This window comes from Theropithecus gelada, chromosome 3 (genome assembly GCF_003255815.1).
Source record: "Theropithecus gelada isolate Dixy chromosome 3, Tgel_1.0, whole genome shotgun sequence".
Lineage (NCBI taxonomy): Eukaryota > Metazoa > Chordata > Mammalia > Primates > Cercopithecidae > Theropithecus > Theropithecus gelada.
This window is the reverse complement of record NC_037670.1, coordinates 73,301,199-73,320,603: the sequence shown is the minus strand read 5'-3', so window position 1 is coordinate 73,320,603 and position 19,405 is coordinate 73,301,199. Positions and strand designations below refer to the sequence as shown.

At 40.6% G+C, this 19,405-nt stretch overlaps 1 protein-coding gene across 1 annotated transcript in view; it reads left to right on the top strand.

Annotated features, from left to right (window-relative positions):
* The window catches only part of YAE1 (YAE1, ABCE1 maturation factor), a 47,235-nt gene extending 31,184 nt beyond the window's left edge, over positions 1–16,051 (top strand). Inside the window, 2 exon segments of the mRNA XM_025381136.1 lie at positions 14,545–14,769; positions 14,771–16,051. Of these exon segments, the coding sequence (XP_025236921.1) occupies positions 14,545–14,769; positions 14,771–14,900 (355 nt within the window). The 3' untranslated portion in view covers positions 14,901–16,051.
* The last annotated feature ends 3,354 nt before the right edge of the window (positions 16,052–19,405 follow it).

The window sequence follows — 19,405 nt, the reverse complement described above, 5'->3', positions numbered from 1 at the left end:
TTTTTTTTTTTTTTTTTTTTTTTTTTTTTTTTTTTTTTTTTTGAGACAGAGTCTGGCTCTGCCGCCCAGGCTGGAGTGCAGTGGCGTGATCTTGGCTCACTGCAAGCTCCGCCTCCCGGGTTCATGCCATTCTCCTGCCTCAGCCTCCCGAGTAGCTGGGACTACAGGCGCCCGCCACCTCGCCCGGCTAGTTTTTTTGTATTTTTTAGTAGAGACGGGGTTTCACCGTGTCAGCCAGGATGGTCTCGATCTCCTGACCTCGTGATCCGCCCGTCTCGGCCTCCCAAAGTGCTGGGATTACAGGCTTGAGCCACCGCGCCCGGCCGGTTGTGGTATTCTTTTCTAACTTCTCTGCTGAAAAAAGTAACAAGGCAACCTCTTCTCCAGAACCTCCACACTAATAGAACTTTTGCTTGTTCTGACTCACCCTTCAATTTTACTCCTGTGGATAAGTGAGTAGAAACATTATAGACTAGGAATTTTTTTTCCAAGGTTAAGGACATTGCTGGGAACATTTCCAAGCATCATGTTCAATTATTCTCTTTTTATTGATGAGGATTTTGTCCAGCGTTTTTCTGGAGGTTTGAACAGTAAGTTTCTGAGTTAAGGGGATTTGAGTTCACATACAGTGTCATAATCTGAAAGGAAAAAGGATTGTCGTTCTGGGACATATGCCAGAGGAGCTGGTAAACACTGCAGAGGGACCCAACCAGGCCACATAGTCAACTTAGTCAAGAAGCCTTTCTGTGCCAAACTATGCTGGCCTCGGGGAAAAGACATGAGAGTATACTACAAATGGCTTTTATAAAACAGTTTTCTTAAGATATAATTTACATATCAAATTATATATGTTTTAACAATGAATAATATCTGAATGAATGAATAAAGAGCTCTTTAAACAACTCTCTCAGTAACTACTCAATTGCAGATAAAGAGGGAAATGGTGCCTTATCTCCTCCTACCAAGTACAATTATTGGAGATGCCCTTGTACATATTCAAAGCTGTCTGTGGTGGCATCAACATGGGTGAGTTTCAAGCCTAGAATCATGAGTTTAAAAATGAAAAGAATAGAGATTCAGCACTCAAGGAACTCATTTTGGAAGCTGTCTTTCATCAAGTCTTCTTGAGATGAGAAGAAATCATCTCTGCTTTTTTTCTGGTCAAATCTATATACAGCAGATATATACAGCAGTTATTTCTTTCTCTAACTCCAGCAGCTAAATTCCAGACCTAATCATTAATTTTCTCCATTGGCTATGTCTTTTTCTTGATATCTGGTCTTAATAACAGAGCTACAAGAGACAAAGGCGGTCACACATGGTTGAATTCTCTATCATCAAACTACTGTTTATTTTAGAGTTTGCAAAAGAGAGGCATTTATCACATGGAACATTTGAAAAGTAACAAAATAAAATCTTACCAGATTTGGCAATCTGTAATTCACTTTTTTTTTTTTCTTTTTTTGGAGATGGAGTCTCACTCTGTCGCTCAGGCTGGAGTGCAGTGGCATGATCTCAGCTCACTGCAACCTCCGCCTCCCGGGTTCCAGCAATTCTCCTGCCTCAACCTCCCAAGTAGCTGGGATTACAGGTGCCAGCCACCACACCCAGCTAATTTTTGTATTTTTAGTAGAGATGAGGTTTCACCATGTTGGCCAGGCTAGTCTTGAACTCCCGACCTCAGGTGATCTGCTCACCTCAGCCTCCCAAAGTGCTGGGATTACAGGCATGAGCCACCATGCCCAGCTTTAAGTCACTTCCAATAATAATTATTCCTCATTATGTAGCTTAAATGTTTCCTTCTCCTTAACAACTTTCCCAACCCTGTTCACCTCACTCCCTGGCTCAGGCACCATTTTCTGTGCTCCCTGTGCATAGTTACATTATATTACTTATGACATTACATAAAAAGTGCCTATTTACTTACCTGTCTTCCCCATCGGACAATCTGCTCCTTGAGGATATGCTCTGTCTCTCACTTGTCTTTGTATGTTGGCCCTTAGGTCAGTACCTGGAATAAAATAGATACTCAATACATACTTGTTGAATAAATAAATGAATACAAGACACAACTAACACAGGAACATTAACTAACATGCTAAGCAAACAGGCCATGTCCACAAAAATTTCAAGGGAAAGATTTTAGAAGCAAATATGATTTGATGTCTCTGAAACTGACTTTCTTTCTCTTGTAATTTGTGCTTGCAATTAAAATTTGTACCTGGACTTTTAAAAGACATTTCTGTGATAAGTCATGATGACTATGGCATTTGCCATCTTTTAACAGATTAGAAATGCAAGACTTGTCCCTTAAAGGAAATCATTTTTGAACTGTGGCTTCTTCATAGTAAAAAGGATTCTACTAAAATCTTTAGAAATGTAAGAGAAAATATTTAGTCTAGTAACCCTTTCTCTAATTATTCATAATGTGCTACATAATCAACACTATTCATTTCTCTCTCAGAATCTTGTCACTGATTAGAAAAGAGAGGTTGAGGCCAGGCACAGTGGCTCACAGATGTAATCCCAGCACTTTGAGAAGTGGCAGTGAGAGGATCGTTTGAGCCCAGGAGGAGACCAGCCAGGGCAACATAGTGAGACTCCATCTCTATTTAAAAAAAATTTTTTTAAGAGGTGTTGGAATGTATTAGTGGGAACCTGTTTAACTTACTGTGAGGTTAATATTGGATACTTAGTTCTGATAATTAGCTGGTCTCGGTTATTACATCTCACTTTTCCTCATAGCAGTGCCATTCGTAAGTTATGTTTTGCTTCAGACTCTGGGGAAAAATATACTTCTGATCATCCAGCAAACCTTTATCCACTGTCACCATGTCAATGTAAAACCAGTGTTAGCAGCAGGGCCGAGAAACTGGGTTTTTAATAGTAGTGGTAGTGGTTGGGCCAATAGATATGGCCCGAAAATAGGATTGTTTTCCTTTCTGGAAAGAACTTAACCCCATCATTTCACTTTTAAAAGTGAGATGCTGGTTTTTGTCCCAGAATAGTAAGCCAACCACTTCCCACTCAATTTCCCAGCAGATAATTCTGTATTACCAGCACGTTCTGCGGAGGAAATTCAGTTTCTGGGTAGAAAGGGGAGTCCTCTAGGGAAATGGGAAGGAAAGAAGTGAGATAAGAAAAATTTTTCTTTTTTTCTCTTTTTCTTTTTATTAAATACGGACAGGGACTCACTATGTTGCCCAGACTGGTCTCGAACTCCTAGGCTCAGGGGATCCTCCCTCCTTGGCCTCCTAAAGTCCTGGGATTACAGGTATGAGCGACCATGCCCTGCCAGGTTTGTTTGTTTGTTTGTTTGTGATGGAGCCTCACTCTGTCACCCAGGCTGGAGTGCAGTGGCACGATCTTAGCTCACTGCAACTTCCGCCTCTAGGGTTCAAGCGATTCTCCTGCCTCAGCCTCCAGAGTAGCTGGAACTGCAGGTGCATGCCACCATGCCAAGCCAATTTTTGTATTTTTAGTAGAGACAGGGTTTCACTGTGTTGGCCAGGCTGGTCTTGAGCTCCTGACCTCAAGTGATCCGCCCGCCTCACCTTCCAGATTACTGGGATTACAGGCATAAACCACCACACCTGGGTCAAGTTTTTTTTCCATTTTCTTTTTGTTTGTTTGTTTGTTTTTAAGGAAATGTTGATGGAAGAAACAAATGAACTTGTATGTGTTGGCAAGTAAAAAAGAAAGCAACAGGCCAGGTGCAGTGGCTCACACCCGTAATCCCAGCACTTTGGTAGGCCAAGAAGGGTGGATTACTTGAGCTCAGGAGTGCAAAACCAGCCTGAGCAACATGGCAAAACTCCATCTCTACCACAAATACAAAAATTAGCCAGGTGTGGTGGCACATGCCTGTAGTCCCAGCTATTTGGGGGGCTAAGACAGGAGGATCCCTTGAACTCAGGAGGTCAAGGCTACAGTGAGCTATGACCATGCCACAGCACTCCAGTCTAGGTGACAAAGTGAGACCCTGAGGTCCTGTCTCAAAAAAAAAAAAAAAAAAGAAGAAGAAGGCAACAAAGAGAAGAAGAAATTAGACAATAGGTATTATGTTACATAAACTGTTTAAAGATAAAGGAAAGACTTTTTTTTTCAATTCTCCCCACCATTAGAAGATGTATAATGTAGGGGTTCTGTAGCAATGGTATCTAGCTCAGGTGCCAGGCCATCTTAGGCTAAAATCTTCACTCTGTTGGGAGGCCAAGGCCGGCAGTTCACTTGACAGGAGTTTGAGACCAGCCTGGCCAACATGGTGAAACTGTGTCTCTATTAAAAATGCAAAAATTGGCCAGGCGTGGTTGTGCATGGCTATAATCCCAGCTCCTAGAGAGGCTGAGGCATGAGAATCGCTTGAACCCAGGAGGCACAGGTTGCAGTGAGCTGAGATCATGCCACTGCACTCCAGCCTGGGTGACAGAGGGAGACATGGTCTCAGAATAATAAATAAATAAATAAATAAATAAATAAATAAATAAATAAATAACTCAATCCTCACTCTGCCACTTGCTAGGCTTCCCAGAGCCTCAATTTCTTCATTTGTAAATGGGGTGATAATAATAGTTTCTACTTTAAAGTGGTTTTTTTTGTTGTCATTTTTGTTTTTTTTGAGATGGAGTCTCGCTCTGTTGCCCAGGCTGGAGTACAGTCGCACAATCTTGGCTCACTGCGCCCTCCGCCTCTGGAGTTCAAAAGATTCTCCTGCCTCAGCTTCTTGAGTAGCTGGGACTACAGGCATGCACCACTACACCCGGCTAATTTTTGTATTTTTAGTAGAGACAGGGTTTCACCATGTTGGCCAGGCTGGTCTCGAACTCCTGACCCCAAGTGATCTGCCCACCTTAACCTCCCAAAGTGCTGGGATTACAGGCGTCAGGCACCGTTGCTGGCCTGAAGTGTTGTTTTAAGGATTAAATGAGATAATGTACATGATGATATTTGCAAGTATTCAACAAATATTGGCCATTATTATTGTTTTTAGGTATTCTGCCATATGGTCCTTAAACATTGGTAGTCCCCTTTTTATTTCATTTCCTTGGAAGTGAAAAGACTGTAAAGGAAGAGGCATAAATCCATGAACTGAAGTTTCTTGAGAATAAGGACCGTATCTAATTTATTATTGTATTTCCAGTTTCTAGCATAGTGCTTAGCACACAGACAGTAAATATTTCTTAAGGAAGTGGAAGAACCACTAATATAAAACATAGCTTTGATTGTAAGTGTTATGGTTGAATTGTGTCCCCTCAAATTCCTATGTTGAAGTTCTAGCCCCCAGTACTTCAGAATGTGACCTTGTTTGGAAATAGAGTTATTGATATAATTAAGGTAAGGTCATGCTAGAATAGGATGGGCCCCTAATCTAATACGAATGGTGTTTTTATTAATTTTATTTATTTATTTGTTTTTGGGATGGAGTCTCACTCTGTCGCCCAGGCTGAAGTACAGTGGCGCTATCTCAGCTCACCACTACCTCTGCCTCACGGGTTCAAGCGATTCTTGTGCCCCAGCCTCCCGAGTAGCTGGGATTACAGGCATGTGCTGCCACGCCCAGCTAATTTTTGTATTTTTAGCAGAGACGGGGTTTCGCCATGTTGGTCAGGCTGGTCTCAAACTCCCAACCTCAGGTGATCCACCTGCCTCGGCCTCCCAAAGTGTTGGGATTACAGGTGTGAGCCACCGCCACCGGCCTGCTGTTTTTATTAAAAGGGGAAATTTGGGGACAAACATGCACACTAGGGAGAATGCCGTGTGAAGATGGAGGCAGAAGGTAACGCATTTGCAAGCCAAGAAATGGGAAAGATTGTCAACAAAGCACAAGGAGCTAAGGGAAAGGCATGAAACAAATTCTTTCTCGCAGCCCTCAGAAGAAACAAACCCTGCCAACACCTTGATCTTGAACTTCTAGCCTCCAGAACTATGAGACAAACTATTTCTGTTGTTTAAGCCACCCAGTGTGTGATACTTTGTTATGGCAACCCTACCAAACTAAGACAGCAAGTCAGTACTGTCATCATCTTCATAGGCTGTCATTTTGACTGGTTTAAATCTAGTCTGAAAGAGAAGGTTTCATCTATATTATTTTATATAAGCAGGCATTATTCAAACCAAACAAAAGCAAGCACAAAGTGAAAATGCTCTTTGGTTAGGCACAATTCTAAAAGGTTATCTAAGTAAGTTTTTTGGGGACCAGCATCATATTACTAAGTTCTGTGCCAGGAACATGCTTAATTCCTGACATAAATGCTAAATTTGTAGCTACAGTAAGCAGACTGAGAACAACAACAGAACAGTTTTCATTGTTTAATTTTCCTCAAGTCAAAATTCTGTAACCACCTTTAATACTATTACAAAAACATTGTAACAGGTTTACAGGGCAGTTAACACAAGTAAACAAAGCTTCTGATTATGGCAGTATTTCCTTTTAATTCTTAAGAATAACAGACTATAAATGTAACAATAAACTATAAAGGGCTGGGCACGGTGGTTCACGCTTGTAATCCCAGCACTTTGGGAGACTGAGGTCAGGAGTTCAAGACCAGCTTGGCCAACATGGTGAAACCTCATCTCTACTAAAAATACAAAAATTAGCCAGGCATGGTGGCGGGCACCTGTAGTCCAGCTGCTCGGGAGGCTGAGGCAGGAGAATCGCTTGAACTCAGGAGGCAGAGGTTGCAGTGAGCCGAGATGGAGCCACTGCACTCTAGCCCGGGTGACACAGCCAGACTCCATCTTGAAAAAAAAAAAAACAACTATAAAGAACAGACCAACTTCTTTGACTTAATCCTTTTTTGCATCGAATCGCATTTGAATTAAGCAGATGCTTGGGTAGAGCACTATACAGGTTTGACACTGATATGAAATTAGAAAAGTTAAATTATTTTCATGAATATTCTAACTTCGAGGGGCATAATGCCAAAGAGTGCCCAGCAAGTGGTTATCTATAGAAGACAGTCAATAGGTACTGAATGAATGAACGAAAAAAAATGAATGGATTAAGAGAGCAGATTACTTTAGAAAAAACTGTGTTACCTAGGAGTAATTAACAGGAATTTTTGTGGAGTATTAATTGTCCTGGAATCATGTTTGTTATTTCCATCCTTTTTAGGGCAAACTAGAAGACTCAAAGAGATAGCCAGTCAGAAAGAACATAAGAAACTTAAGAGAACATCTGGTTAGAGATGCATTACTAAATTCAGCACTAATTCTATAGAGTCTATCATCATTGAAAAATCATCAAACTGTTAATGCTAGAAAGGTAGAATATTCCAGCCCAATGCAGCCAATAGATTGCTGAAACAAACACAGTGGCACAGTGTGGCTTCCTTAATACCTAAGAGACCTGCAGAGCTAGTTAGACAATAAGTTTCTGAGATTTAAAACAAGTCTTACCGTGAATAGAAACTCATAATGAATGATGGATTTCCGCGTTGTAGAACTCTTTAGCATCAGAAAAAGATTCAAAGTTTCTGAGAAGATTCACTTTGCAAATATTTTAGCACAATTACTCATTATATTAGCATTCTTGTCTATCATAGAAAAAAATGTGTTATTTAAAACCCAGAATGACTATAGCAGCTTCATTCTTCTAAGGTGGAGTGGCTGAATTCATATCAATGGGAAAATTCCTCTCTATGTTGTTTCTTTCCATTTGCAGAGGCAGGTAGAAGAAGAAAACAGAGATTGAAATGTCAAAGTTTGTGTTTTTTTATTTGCTTTTTGTTTGTTTGTTTGTTTTGAGACAGAGCCTCACTCTGTCATCCAGGCTGGAATGCAGTGGCACAGTCTCAGTTCACTGCAGCCTCTGCCTCCCACATTAAAGCAATTCTCGTGCCTCAATCTCCCGAGTAGCTGGGATTACAGGCATGCGCCACCACACCTGGCTAATTTTTGTATTTTTAGTAGACATGAGGTTTCACGATGTTGGTCAAGTTGATCTCAAACTCCTGGCCTCAAATGATCTGCCCACCTTTGCCTTCCAAAGTGCTGGGATTATAGGCGTGAGCCACTGTGCCGGGTCTAAATTTCAAAGTTTCTGCCAATAATTCTGTGCCCCAGAAAAGTAAGACCCAAAGTAGATGTCCTCTAATTTAGCAGAGCATGTGATGAGTTTTCGTTTTTGTTTTTGTTTTGTTCGTTGGTTTGAGATGGAGTCTCTCTCTGCCGCCCAGGCTAGAGTGCAGTGGTGCGATCTCGGCTCACTGCAAGCTCCGCCTCCCGGGTTCACTCCGTTCTCCTGACTCAGCCTCCCGAGTAGCTGGGACTACAGGTGCCCGCCACCATGCCGGGCTAATTTTTTGTATTGTTAGCCAGGATGGTCTTGATCTCCTGACCTCGTGATCCACCCGCCTCGGCCTCCCAAAGTGCTGGGATTACAGGCGTGAGCCACCATGCCCAGCTCATGTGATGAGTTTCGATATGCAAAAATAAACCAGAGTCCCTAAGTAGGTGGAAAACTAAATTATTTAGAAAATTAAGAAGTGGGAATTGTGTTGAAGTGCTTTTTCCTGAAGATATTAGCCTGGAGAATGAAACCAGAGATTGCTGACCACGGAAGATGACCAGTAAAAAATTCCAGTAGATGGATTTGCTGAGGATGTCAAAAACAAGAATATCTAATGATTCATTTTTAAGATGTTTCACCAGAGTAATATAAAATCTATTCCCTCAGTCTGAATCTTCAATAAAATTTAACACACACAAAGTTTAGTGTGTATTATGGGAGTGGATTTTTTTTTAAATAAATTGAGATAAAGAAGTCATGTTCCACAGCTGGATCTGCACAGTGTTCAAGAGTTCAGTATCAGGAAGTTGGATTTGGAGGAAGTCATTCTGAGGAAATTCAAAGATATATCGGGAGGATATTAGATCTTCCAACTGTGAGATGAGGGTTAACTCAGTTTTTGATATGTTCAAGGGCAGAATCTATCAATTAAGATGACTTTGGTTGCAAGTAACAGAAAACGTTAATTCAACTTGACTTAAAGAATCAGAGAGTTTATATCTACATAACAGGAAGTACGGAGGAAGGGCAGGAAATATGGAGGAAGGGTTGATTGACGTCAGGGACACAGGTTCTTTCAATATGTTCCTCTGACATTTCCAGCTAAGAGCAAAATGGCTATAGCTGTGCCTGTCAACACATCCACACAGAACATCCAGAGGAAGGAAAGAGGCCATTTACTAACATCTCCTTTTGAAAAATGTGGAAACCTTTTCAAGAAGCAACTCAACAGAGTTTCTTACACATCTAATTGGCCAGAGCTATATCATATGCCTGCCATTAAAACATTCTTTTGGCAAGAAGGATTGCTCCTATTCTGAAACACCTTAATTAGCTTAGACCAATCAGGCTTTACTTCTTAGTGTCACCTTTACTTCTTTAGTGTCACAAGGGGGTAAGTCGAAACCTAACAAAATCAGGGCTTTAGGTATGCAGTGTGACCTCCATTGACATTTGAGTCTCAAGGAAAACAATACATTGCAGGATGATTGTGTTAATATATATGTGAAATATTATGTATCTTAGAGGAGTTTGGGAAAGCATTTATGTAAACTACTTGGATTGGACAACTTAAAATAATATCAAGGCTAGTTTAATTAGATATAATCACAAATAATGGTTTCAGTGGGTTTTTTTCAACAGAAAACTTCTTGTACTTACATGAAAATAAGAGAAGCGGAGCCACAGAGTTGATTTTTCCCTAGTATAAAGGAGTTAGAACACATTTAAAATGTGTTCAGTTTAAGATATCACATTTTATGAAAACTGACAAAACTAGAATGTGTCAAAGAAATCATATACTATGAGAATTAGAAAAATAAGCTGGGAATGTTTAACTTGGGAAAAAAGTGTTTGGAAGAATATAACAGAATCTTCATTTGCTTGAAGAGTTGGTGTGCGGAATAGAATATAGACTTATTCTGAGTAGTTCCAAAGGTTAGAAGAAGGACAAATGTCTGGAAATTACAGTGAGATACTCTTCAGTTCAAAATAACATAGCCCTATCTAAAATAATTAAAGCTGCCCCTGAGCTTTCTCACAAAATATTGATTTCCCCATTGGAAATTTTGAAGAGGACCCTATATGGCCATCTAGCAGCAATGTTGTTGAGAGATTCTTGCTTTGGGTGGGAAACCAGACAAGGTCAAAGTGACTTTGTAAGCATGGTCTGCAACCTACTATGAGGTAGGTTGTGGTTAACCTATGAGATGTGATGGTTAATTTTATGTGTCATCTTGACTGAGCCATAAAGTGCCCAAATAGTTGGTTGAATATTATTCTGGGTGTGTCTGTGAGGTTACTGCTGGATGAGATTAACATTTGAATCAGAAGATTGAATAAAGCAAGTTGTCCTATCTACTATGGGTAGCCCTTGTCCAAACAGTTGAAGGCCTGAATAGAACAAAAGACTGACCCTCCTTCAAGTGAGAAGGAACTTCTGTCTGACTGCTTTGAACTGGGACATTAATCTTTTCTTCTTCCAGTCTTGAATTGAAACATTGGCTGTTTTGGGGTCTTGAGCCAGCTGTTTTTCAGAGTGGAACTTACACCATCAGCTGTCCTGGTCCTCAGGCGCTCAGGCTCAGACAAACTACACATTGGCTCTCCTGGGTCTCCAGCTCATTGCCTACAGATCTGGGGACTTCTCAGCCTCAATTATTGCATGAGCCAAGCTTTTTTCTTTCTCTCTCTCTGTTGGTTCTGTTTCTTTGCAGAACACTATGACATGGGCTGAGAACTTCTCCCAAAGCAAGTTCTTATAGGTAAACTGAGTACGTTCTCTAGATTATCCTTTTTACTTCCTGCTGGGCTTTGAGAATGACTAGAATTATGGTTCTGCTTCAATTTTTATTGTTTCATTCATCATCACAGAGTTCTTTTTCCTAGAAAATTGAAACAGGTAAGCTACAGGGTCTTTTGCCCTACCCCCAAGAATCACGGTAAACAATTTTTTTTTTTTTTTTTTAGAAATTCTCTCAAGAAAACCACTTCAAAAGTCTCCTACAACTTTAAAATCTCATTATTACATTTACTTATTGCTTCCAATTGTTTTTCTTCCTTTGGGACTTCTAGCTGTACTTTTTGTGCTCAAAAAAAATAATAGATAAAGTTTAAGCACAAAGAATCAGAAGTAGACTAGAAGGAACAGTTACAGATTGTATTTTTAAACAACAATAAAATGGTTATTTTTAAATAACCATTTCAAAAATATAGAGACATTTGGGATTTTGACTTCAAGTTTCATTTAATGAAATTTAGCAAATAAAAGAATGCTAGTGTATTAAACACCTACGTGTAGTTAAATTTTTAGTTTAACATTGAGGAACCTCATGTACATTCAAAAGGAACAGATAATTCTATTCTCATTCTCTTTGACAGTGATTAGTTTGTGGCTCATAGCAAGAACAAAGGAGAAAATGAAACTATTATTCTGTGCTTTATAAATCTACTCCACCCTGATGACTTCTGCTGAGCATGGAGGTGGAACCGGGTGAATAGTGGTACACAGATAACATTCCAGTTGCTATATTTGTGCACACACACAAGGGTGTGCCCACAATTTTCTATCTAGGTTTAAGGGCAAATTAGAAGATTCCAGACTTAATACCAAAAAAGCACTATAAAAATCAAAATCCAAGATAGCATTATGCAGTACTTATGAGAAGCCATACGGAATGAACTATTGAATAAGTTAAAATCCAAATTTCATCAAATTGTATAACTGCAGAATATAATCATTTAGTAAACTGTATTGAGCTTCAAAAATATGTACTTTCTTGTTTCAGGGTGATTTGCATAGAGTTGCCTACTGTCATTATTTTAAGTTTGAGTCTTTCAGTAGAAAAATAAAATTTTTATTCCTTTCTAAAACGTTGGTATTTATACCAGTGCAAATTGACTCTAGTGGTTTGCTTTCTATCAACAATTACGTGACATATCCAATTTCTTCTCAGCCTCATGCTCTATGAAAATGTCAAGTATTCTCTGTATCATGGGCTATACTGTCTTCAATGCTTCTCTGTTATCTTCCATATCTCCAAATTATGAGGTTTACTTAATGTCATAGTCTTTCCTTTCTTTGGGATTGTCAGGATCCTCTCCTTTATTCACTGTGGTCAATAGAATAATGTTCGTTGCCCTCCCCAATGTTGTCTATGTCCTACTCCCTGGAACCTGAGACTATGTTAGATTATATAGGGAAGGAATGAATGTTGGAAATGGAATTAAGGTTGATAATCAGCTGGCTTTAAAATAGGAAGTTATCCTGGATTATCCTATAATCACAAGAATACTTAAAAGCGGAAGAGGGAATTGGAGAACCAGAGAAATGGCAGCATGGGAAGGGCTCAGCCTGGTATTGCTGGGTTTGAAGGTGAAGGAAGGAGGCCATGAGCCAAAGAAATCAGGCAGCCTCTAGGCTACACCCTGCTGACACTGATCTGAGCCCAGTAAGATTCATGTTGGACTTTTGAATTCAATAAAGAACTCTAAGATAATACACTTTTTGTTGTTTTAAGCCATTAAGTTTGTGGTAATTGATCACAGCAGCAATAGAAAACTAATATATTTGGTTTTTGTTGTTATTGTTTGTTTGCTTTTCAAGATATAGTCTCACTCTGTTGCCCAGGCTGGAGTGCAATGACGCAACCTTGGCTCACTGAGATCTCTGCCTCCCGGGTTCAAGCAATTCTCCTGCCTCAGCCTCCCGAGTAGCTGGGACTATAGGCGCGTGCCACCATGCCTGGCTAATTTTTGTATTTTTAGTGGAGACGGGGTTTTACCATGTTCACCAGGTTGGTCCCAAACTCCTGACCTCATGTGATCCACCTGCCTCAGCCTCCCAAAGTGTTGGGATTACAGGGGTGAGCCAGGGCGCCTGGACCTAATATATTTGTTTTGTTTTTGGCCTTTCCTCTGCACTGATTCCTTTTCTGTTGAAATCCTTAATAGCCTTCAGGCCAAATCCAAGGATCATAGAACATGTTCACCCTCCCTTGACTCCTTTATTTCTGTCAAAAAAAATTAATTAAGGAAACTACTGAATAACCCTGAAATCAACAAAGGTGCCATTGTTATAAAGGTATAAAGGTATGCAACTTTTAAAAATTGACTTAGAAACAAGGACATAAGTGAAATGCCATTTGCCTATAGTTCTAAAGCCTTTCAATAATTTCTTTAATGCCTGTAAAGTATTCAGCACAGTACCCTAAGGAAGTTAAAAATTGGGACAATACATATGGCAAAGTTCTTGGGAATTCACAGAAGGCACCTGCGTTGATCAAGTGACTGCTGACAAGAGAAGACATAGGGATTGAGAGATACAGGAAGTGAAGAGCAGATGGAGCAGGAGATAGAGAAAGTTTAAGGGATGATTTCTGAGAAAGAAGAAAAAGAAAAGGATAGAAAACAAAGAGAGGAAAAGAATGTGCAAAGATAAGATCTCTCAGGAGATCTGGTCACTTGACCATAATAACCACCGAACAAGTATTTACAGAATGACTGATTTGAGGGACTGTGATTTCTTCCAAGAGGAAAGCCAGGAAATTAGCTAATTCTATTTAACATACATTTTAGACATGATTAGAGTCTAAACAAAATTTTACATTTTCTAGGATTTCATTCTATATTACAGAAGTTTATTAATTATGTATGAATTCTCAGTAACTACTGATAAGGGATCTACCAATGCTTTCCTTCAGAAAGCATTCAGATTTGGAGTGTAAACAAATGCTTTTAATTACTCTTTCACTCATTACATAAAAGACTTTGGGCTTGTAACTGAAGAAGTTATATAATTAAAACAACCAATACTCATTCTGACTATTACTTGATTGTCAGAAATACTGAGTCAGTGTTCATTTTATACCAAAGTCAAGCCTGACATGAGTTTAATAATTAAGTCAGATTTTAAAATCCTTCCCATCACTGTAGAACATATAGACAATTTCAGTCCAGTATGTCAGAAATCTCACTTTCAGAAAAGCTGTCACCTTTTCTATGTACTCCGGCCCTCCAGCCCCTTTAATGCGCTATCCAAGAAAGCAGTGAAGGAGAATCACAGGATCTAATTGTGCTGTAGACGGGGAGAATAACCAGGCCAGAGATCTGGAGGACTGGAAGCCCCCAGGGGAAGAGCTGCGGGAAAAGGGAGACCCCACAGATAATGTGATGAAATATTTGGAAAGCATTAGGAACATCTGGGTAGAAAATTAGATAAGTGAAACAATAAGGCAGATACCAAAGCCAAACAAAAATCTTTAAAAGGAAATGCAGTCATACTTCTCTATTAAGCCGTGGAGTGAATCATATTTACGTCACTATCATGTGGGAACACTGGTTATTATTTTATCAGAAAGTAATGATGTTATCAAACTGGGAGAATGGGGAAAGTTGGGGGGGTTGTAACAGAGACAAATCTTCGTTATACGTTTATCAGAAAATAATGATGTTATCGAATTGGGAGAATGGGGAAACTTGTGGGGACAGTGATAACAGAGCCAAATCTCTGTCTGTCCAATTGTCTATCAAAACAGGAAATCAACGGATTGGAGCCTACTGGGCTTGAGAGGCCCGCTGAGGAGCCCGGAGGTTGAGATGCAACTACGGCCGCACTCCCTCCGGGTCGCCGGCCACATGGCGAGCGGGGCGACGCGGAAGCAGCCCACGGAGCTCGAGCTCGAGGCGACGCTGCTGAGCCCGGTTCCCCAAAGCGGCCGCGCCACTCCCCGCTTCCCTGCCCGGCTCCGGGCCCCAGGCCCGCCGCTTCAGACGCAGACCCCACCGCGACACTGCAGCAGCCTGCCCCGCCTGGCCGCCAGAGGTACCTTCCAACTCCGAAGCACATTTTTCAACACATAATAGAATCATTATCAGAGGTGGACACATTTAGAAGTTGTTCTTAATCAGAAGGCAGCTTGCGCTTAGGAAAACCAGCCTCAGTCCTCAGCACTCAGCACCCAGTGCTCCAGGTTTCTCCTGAGTGAAGATGGACCAGCCCACCTTGGCCCTCCGGCAAGCTGGAACAATATGTACACGTCACTTTAACTATGAAGAGAAGATTTGGGAGGAGTATGAGCAAATCCTCAATACCAAACTAGCAGAGCAACACGAGTCGTTTGTGAAATTCACACATGATCAGATTATGCGACCATGTGGGACAAGCCCAACAAACTATGTGTCTTGAAGCTTTTTGTTGCAGATCTTGGTATCAGGTTTGACCTCAAGGCATGGTTGCTATACATTTTTTGCAACTGTTTGATATCACATTTCAGCTCCAATTTTGCATCCTGAGAACATTCCAACGTTTCTGCAGGTCCATTTTATACGACTTGAAAGACCTTAAAGCTTTCTGGTTGCCATAAGTATGTCTTTCTCTTCTGTTCATCCAATAAATAGCCATACCCTACTGTGACAGATTTTTCCAAACAAAAACCTGGAGCAGCAGTTTAGCAAAACACGCCTTCAGCAGCACTCAACAAATGGAGTTTCCCCAAGCACAGTTCTGTAAGAGAAATGTGTGTGAGAGTGTGTGTCTGTAAGTGTATTTCAGATTATAGTTTGTTTGTATTGTGCAGATTTTTTTGATCTTGGGCATTCTGGCTGTGGATTTGATGCAGAAAATTATGGTTAAAAACATTTGGTCTACAGAAAAACTTTAATTTTTTGTGACTATATAAATTGTAACAGTGGATTGTTTTATGTGTAGGTATTATTAATACAGGGACTGTTTCCAGGTGCAAAATAGGAATCATAAATCAGGATGCAGCCTGGGTACATAGGCTCATATCTGTAATCCCAGCACTTTGGGAGGAGGCCAAGCTGGGCGGATCACTTGAGGAGAGTTGGAGACCAGCCTGGCCAACATGGAGAAACTCTGTCTCTACTAAAAATACAGAAATTAGCTGGACATGGTGGCAAGTGCCTGTAATCCCAACTTCTTGGGAGACTGAGGCAGGAGAATCACTTGAACCAGGGAGGCAGAGGTTGCAGTGAGCCCATATTGTGCCACTGCACTCCAGCCTGGGTGACAGAGTAAGACCCCATCTCAAAAAAAAAAAAAAAAAAAAAGAAAGAGAAAAAGTGAGGACGGCCATTGCCTGTGGTTATGGCAATACAGTGAAAGTCTGTTGTCTTAGATATACAAATACATAGTGAGAAATTAGAACAAACTGGAGATCGGCGTTTGACACATGGACTCTGCCTAGCTGTGTTAGAAAAATATTTCTAACCAAGCCTTAAAATTCCCAAATGGAGTTGGTGCTTACCTCATTCACACAATCAAAGAGTTCACTGGGTCCTGAACCTCTAAAGGGAAAAGGTCTCCCCTGGAGCAGGAGTATCAGGGTTTGCTCGGGGGCATAACATAGGTGAGTGCTGGGCTGAGACAGGCTCCACTGACACTGCTAGTTGCAGGAGCACTTTACCTTTGTATCAGTTATTAAAAACAAAATTTGAATCCTTTGGTCAGGTTCCCCGAAATTATTTTGAGGTAGCCATGTTTAAGTGCTTGAGCTTTTGTGTTGGCAACCCCCTGCCCAAGGTTGCTAATAGGGTATTCTGCCCCTTGTTTCCATGGCTGAGGCACAGAAAGTAGCCTCTTTTGTGAGGAGTTGGGAGTTAAGTGTACATTTATTTTTTTACCGTGATTTGTTCAGGACCACATTTTACAAGATACCTTGTTTTCTTTATTATTGTTTCTGGAAAGTCCTATTCATATTAATTTATTTGAATATAGAACATAGTTTTTTTTTTTTTTAATGAGGGCTTATGTTGAAAAATTCTGAGCTTAATTCAAATGTATGTCAATACCTTTCCACATAAGGTAATAGTCAAAGACAGATGTTCTGATCAAATGGCTTAGAAATAGTCCTGGAATATTCATATTCAAAGATCCCTTATTAATGAATGTCTTTAACTTAAATCTACCCAATAATTGCAACATGGGTCTTTGTACATTTTCATTATATGGTATTAACAAGCTTCATTGCAAACAAATAAATTACTTAAGTTATTTGTTTACCTTGCCTTCTTAAAAAAACAGGAAGTCAACAGATAACTTCTAAAATTGATAAAATAGGCTGGGTGTCACGGTGCATCCCTGCAGTCCCAGTGCTGTGGGAGTTCAAGGTAGGTGGATTGCTTGAACCCAGGAGTTTGAGACCAGCCTGGGCAACATGGCTAAACTTCGTCTCTACAAAAAGTACAAAAAATTACCCAGATGTGGTGGTGTGTACCGGCAGTTCCAGGTACTTGGGAGGCTAAGATGGGAGGACTGCTTGAGGCCGGGAGGTGGAGGTTGCAGTGAGCCAAGATGGCAACACTACACTCCATCCTGGGCAACAGAGACCGACCCTGTCTCAAAAATAAAATAAAACTGGTAAAATAAGAAATGACCATGTAAGCCTATTATTGAGAAGGATGAAGATAAATACTAGAAGAAACAGATACAAAAGCCAAAAATTCTTGCCTTGGAGAGAGGGATTTTTCAATATTATTTGATTTTTTAATTTATGTGCATCAATGCTGAACAATGAATACCCTCACCTAAAGACGTTTATGTCCTAAACCCCAGAACTTGTGAATATATTACTTTAAAGGCAAAAGGATTTGGCACATGTGATTAAGTTAAGGATTTTGAGATGGGGAAATTCTCCCGGATCATTTGGTAAACTCAACGTAATCACAAGAGACCTTCTATGAGGCAGACAGGACAGTCAGAGTTGGAAAGGAGATACGATGATGGAAGCAGAAGACGGAGTGATGAGACTGCTGGCTTTGGAGATGGAAGAGGGCCACAAGTCAAGGACTGCGCAGCCTCTAGAAGCTGGAAGAAGCGAAGAATAGTATTCTCCCCTAGAGCAGTGGTCCCTAACCTTTTTGGCATCAGGAACTGGTTTTGTGGAAGACAATTTTTCCATGGACGGGTGGCTAGCGGGGATAGTTTTGGGATGAAACTGTTCCGCCTTAGATCATCAGGCATTAATTAGTTACATTTTCACAAGGAGTGCACAACTTAGATCCCTCACATGCCCAGTTCACAATAGGGTTTTGCTCCTATGAAAATCTAATGCCACTGCTAAACTGATGGAAGGTGGAGCTCAGGTGGTAATCCTGGCTAGCCCACTGCTCACTTCCTGCTGTACCACCTGGTTCCTAACAGGCCATAGACTTGTACGGGTTCATGGCCCAGGGGGTTGGGGACCCCTGCCCTAGAGCCTTCAGAAGGAACACAGTCATGCCAATCCATTTTAGACTTCGGCCTCTAGAGCTGTAAAATAAAACTTTTTTTGTTGTTGTTTTAAACCACTAAATTTGTGTTAATCTGCTATAGCAGCAATAGGTGACATATTTAGAAAATAAAACCACCAGTTGTAGAATGTTAAATAAGAAAAATAAAACATGGTAAGACATGAATTATAGAAAACATGCCATCTGCTGACAGAGTAATTCAAAATGAAGGAATAATCTTAATTAGAAAGGGATGACAATTTCAATATATTCATCATGGTTTTGTGAATACTCATGATGCATTAGGACAAAGTTAGGTAACTTAGTTAGTCCCTTGTGAGTCAATGCGTAGCTACATTCTAGTATTATTTACCACATGTACTTTTTCTTATTCCCACCTCCCTTTTCTTCTTTCCCATTCCTCTGTGTATCATCTCTGTTCCTGTCACCGATATTCTGTTGGGGTAGCCACCTGGCTCACATTACAATGATTCTGTCATATCCTGGAATTGTCCCTGTATCAGTCAGAGCTCTCCAGACACAGATACATAGATATAGCTACAGCTATAGCTGTCTAGATTTATTTTAATGAATTGATTCACATAATTGTGGAGACTGGCAAATTCAAAATCCATAGATCCACAGGGCAGGTTGGAGGCTCTGCAGGAGTTGACACTGCAATCTTGAGGCAGAGTTTCTTCTTCTCCGGGAAACCTCCATTTTTGCTTATGAGGCCTTCAACTGATTGGATGAGGTCGACCTACACTATTGTGGGTATTCTTCTTTACTTAAAGTGAACTGATTGCAGGTGTTAACCACATATACAAAATGCCTTCACGTCCATACTTAGAGTTTGATTAAATAGCTGGTTACCACAGCCCAGTCAAGTTGATGCATAAAATTAACCATCACCTGCCCTTTGAGGGGTGGGTGGCAGGCATCATGGTTGTGCCCCGTGACTCTGTCTCCTGGCTCATAGATCACTACTCTAAGAGTGGACACATGACTCCCACCAAACCATTCAGAGCCCCAACCCAGGATTTACTAAGGAAACTGGAAAAACAAAACCAAAAGACATCTAGCCCTCTCTGGTGTGGTGGCAGCCATAAGGTATGAGGACTGGGAGATATCAGTGACCATATGGACAGTCAGTCATTCTGAAATGGA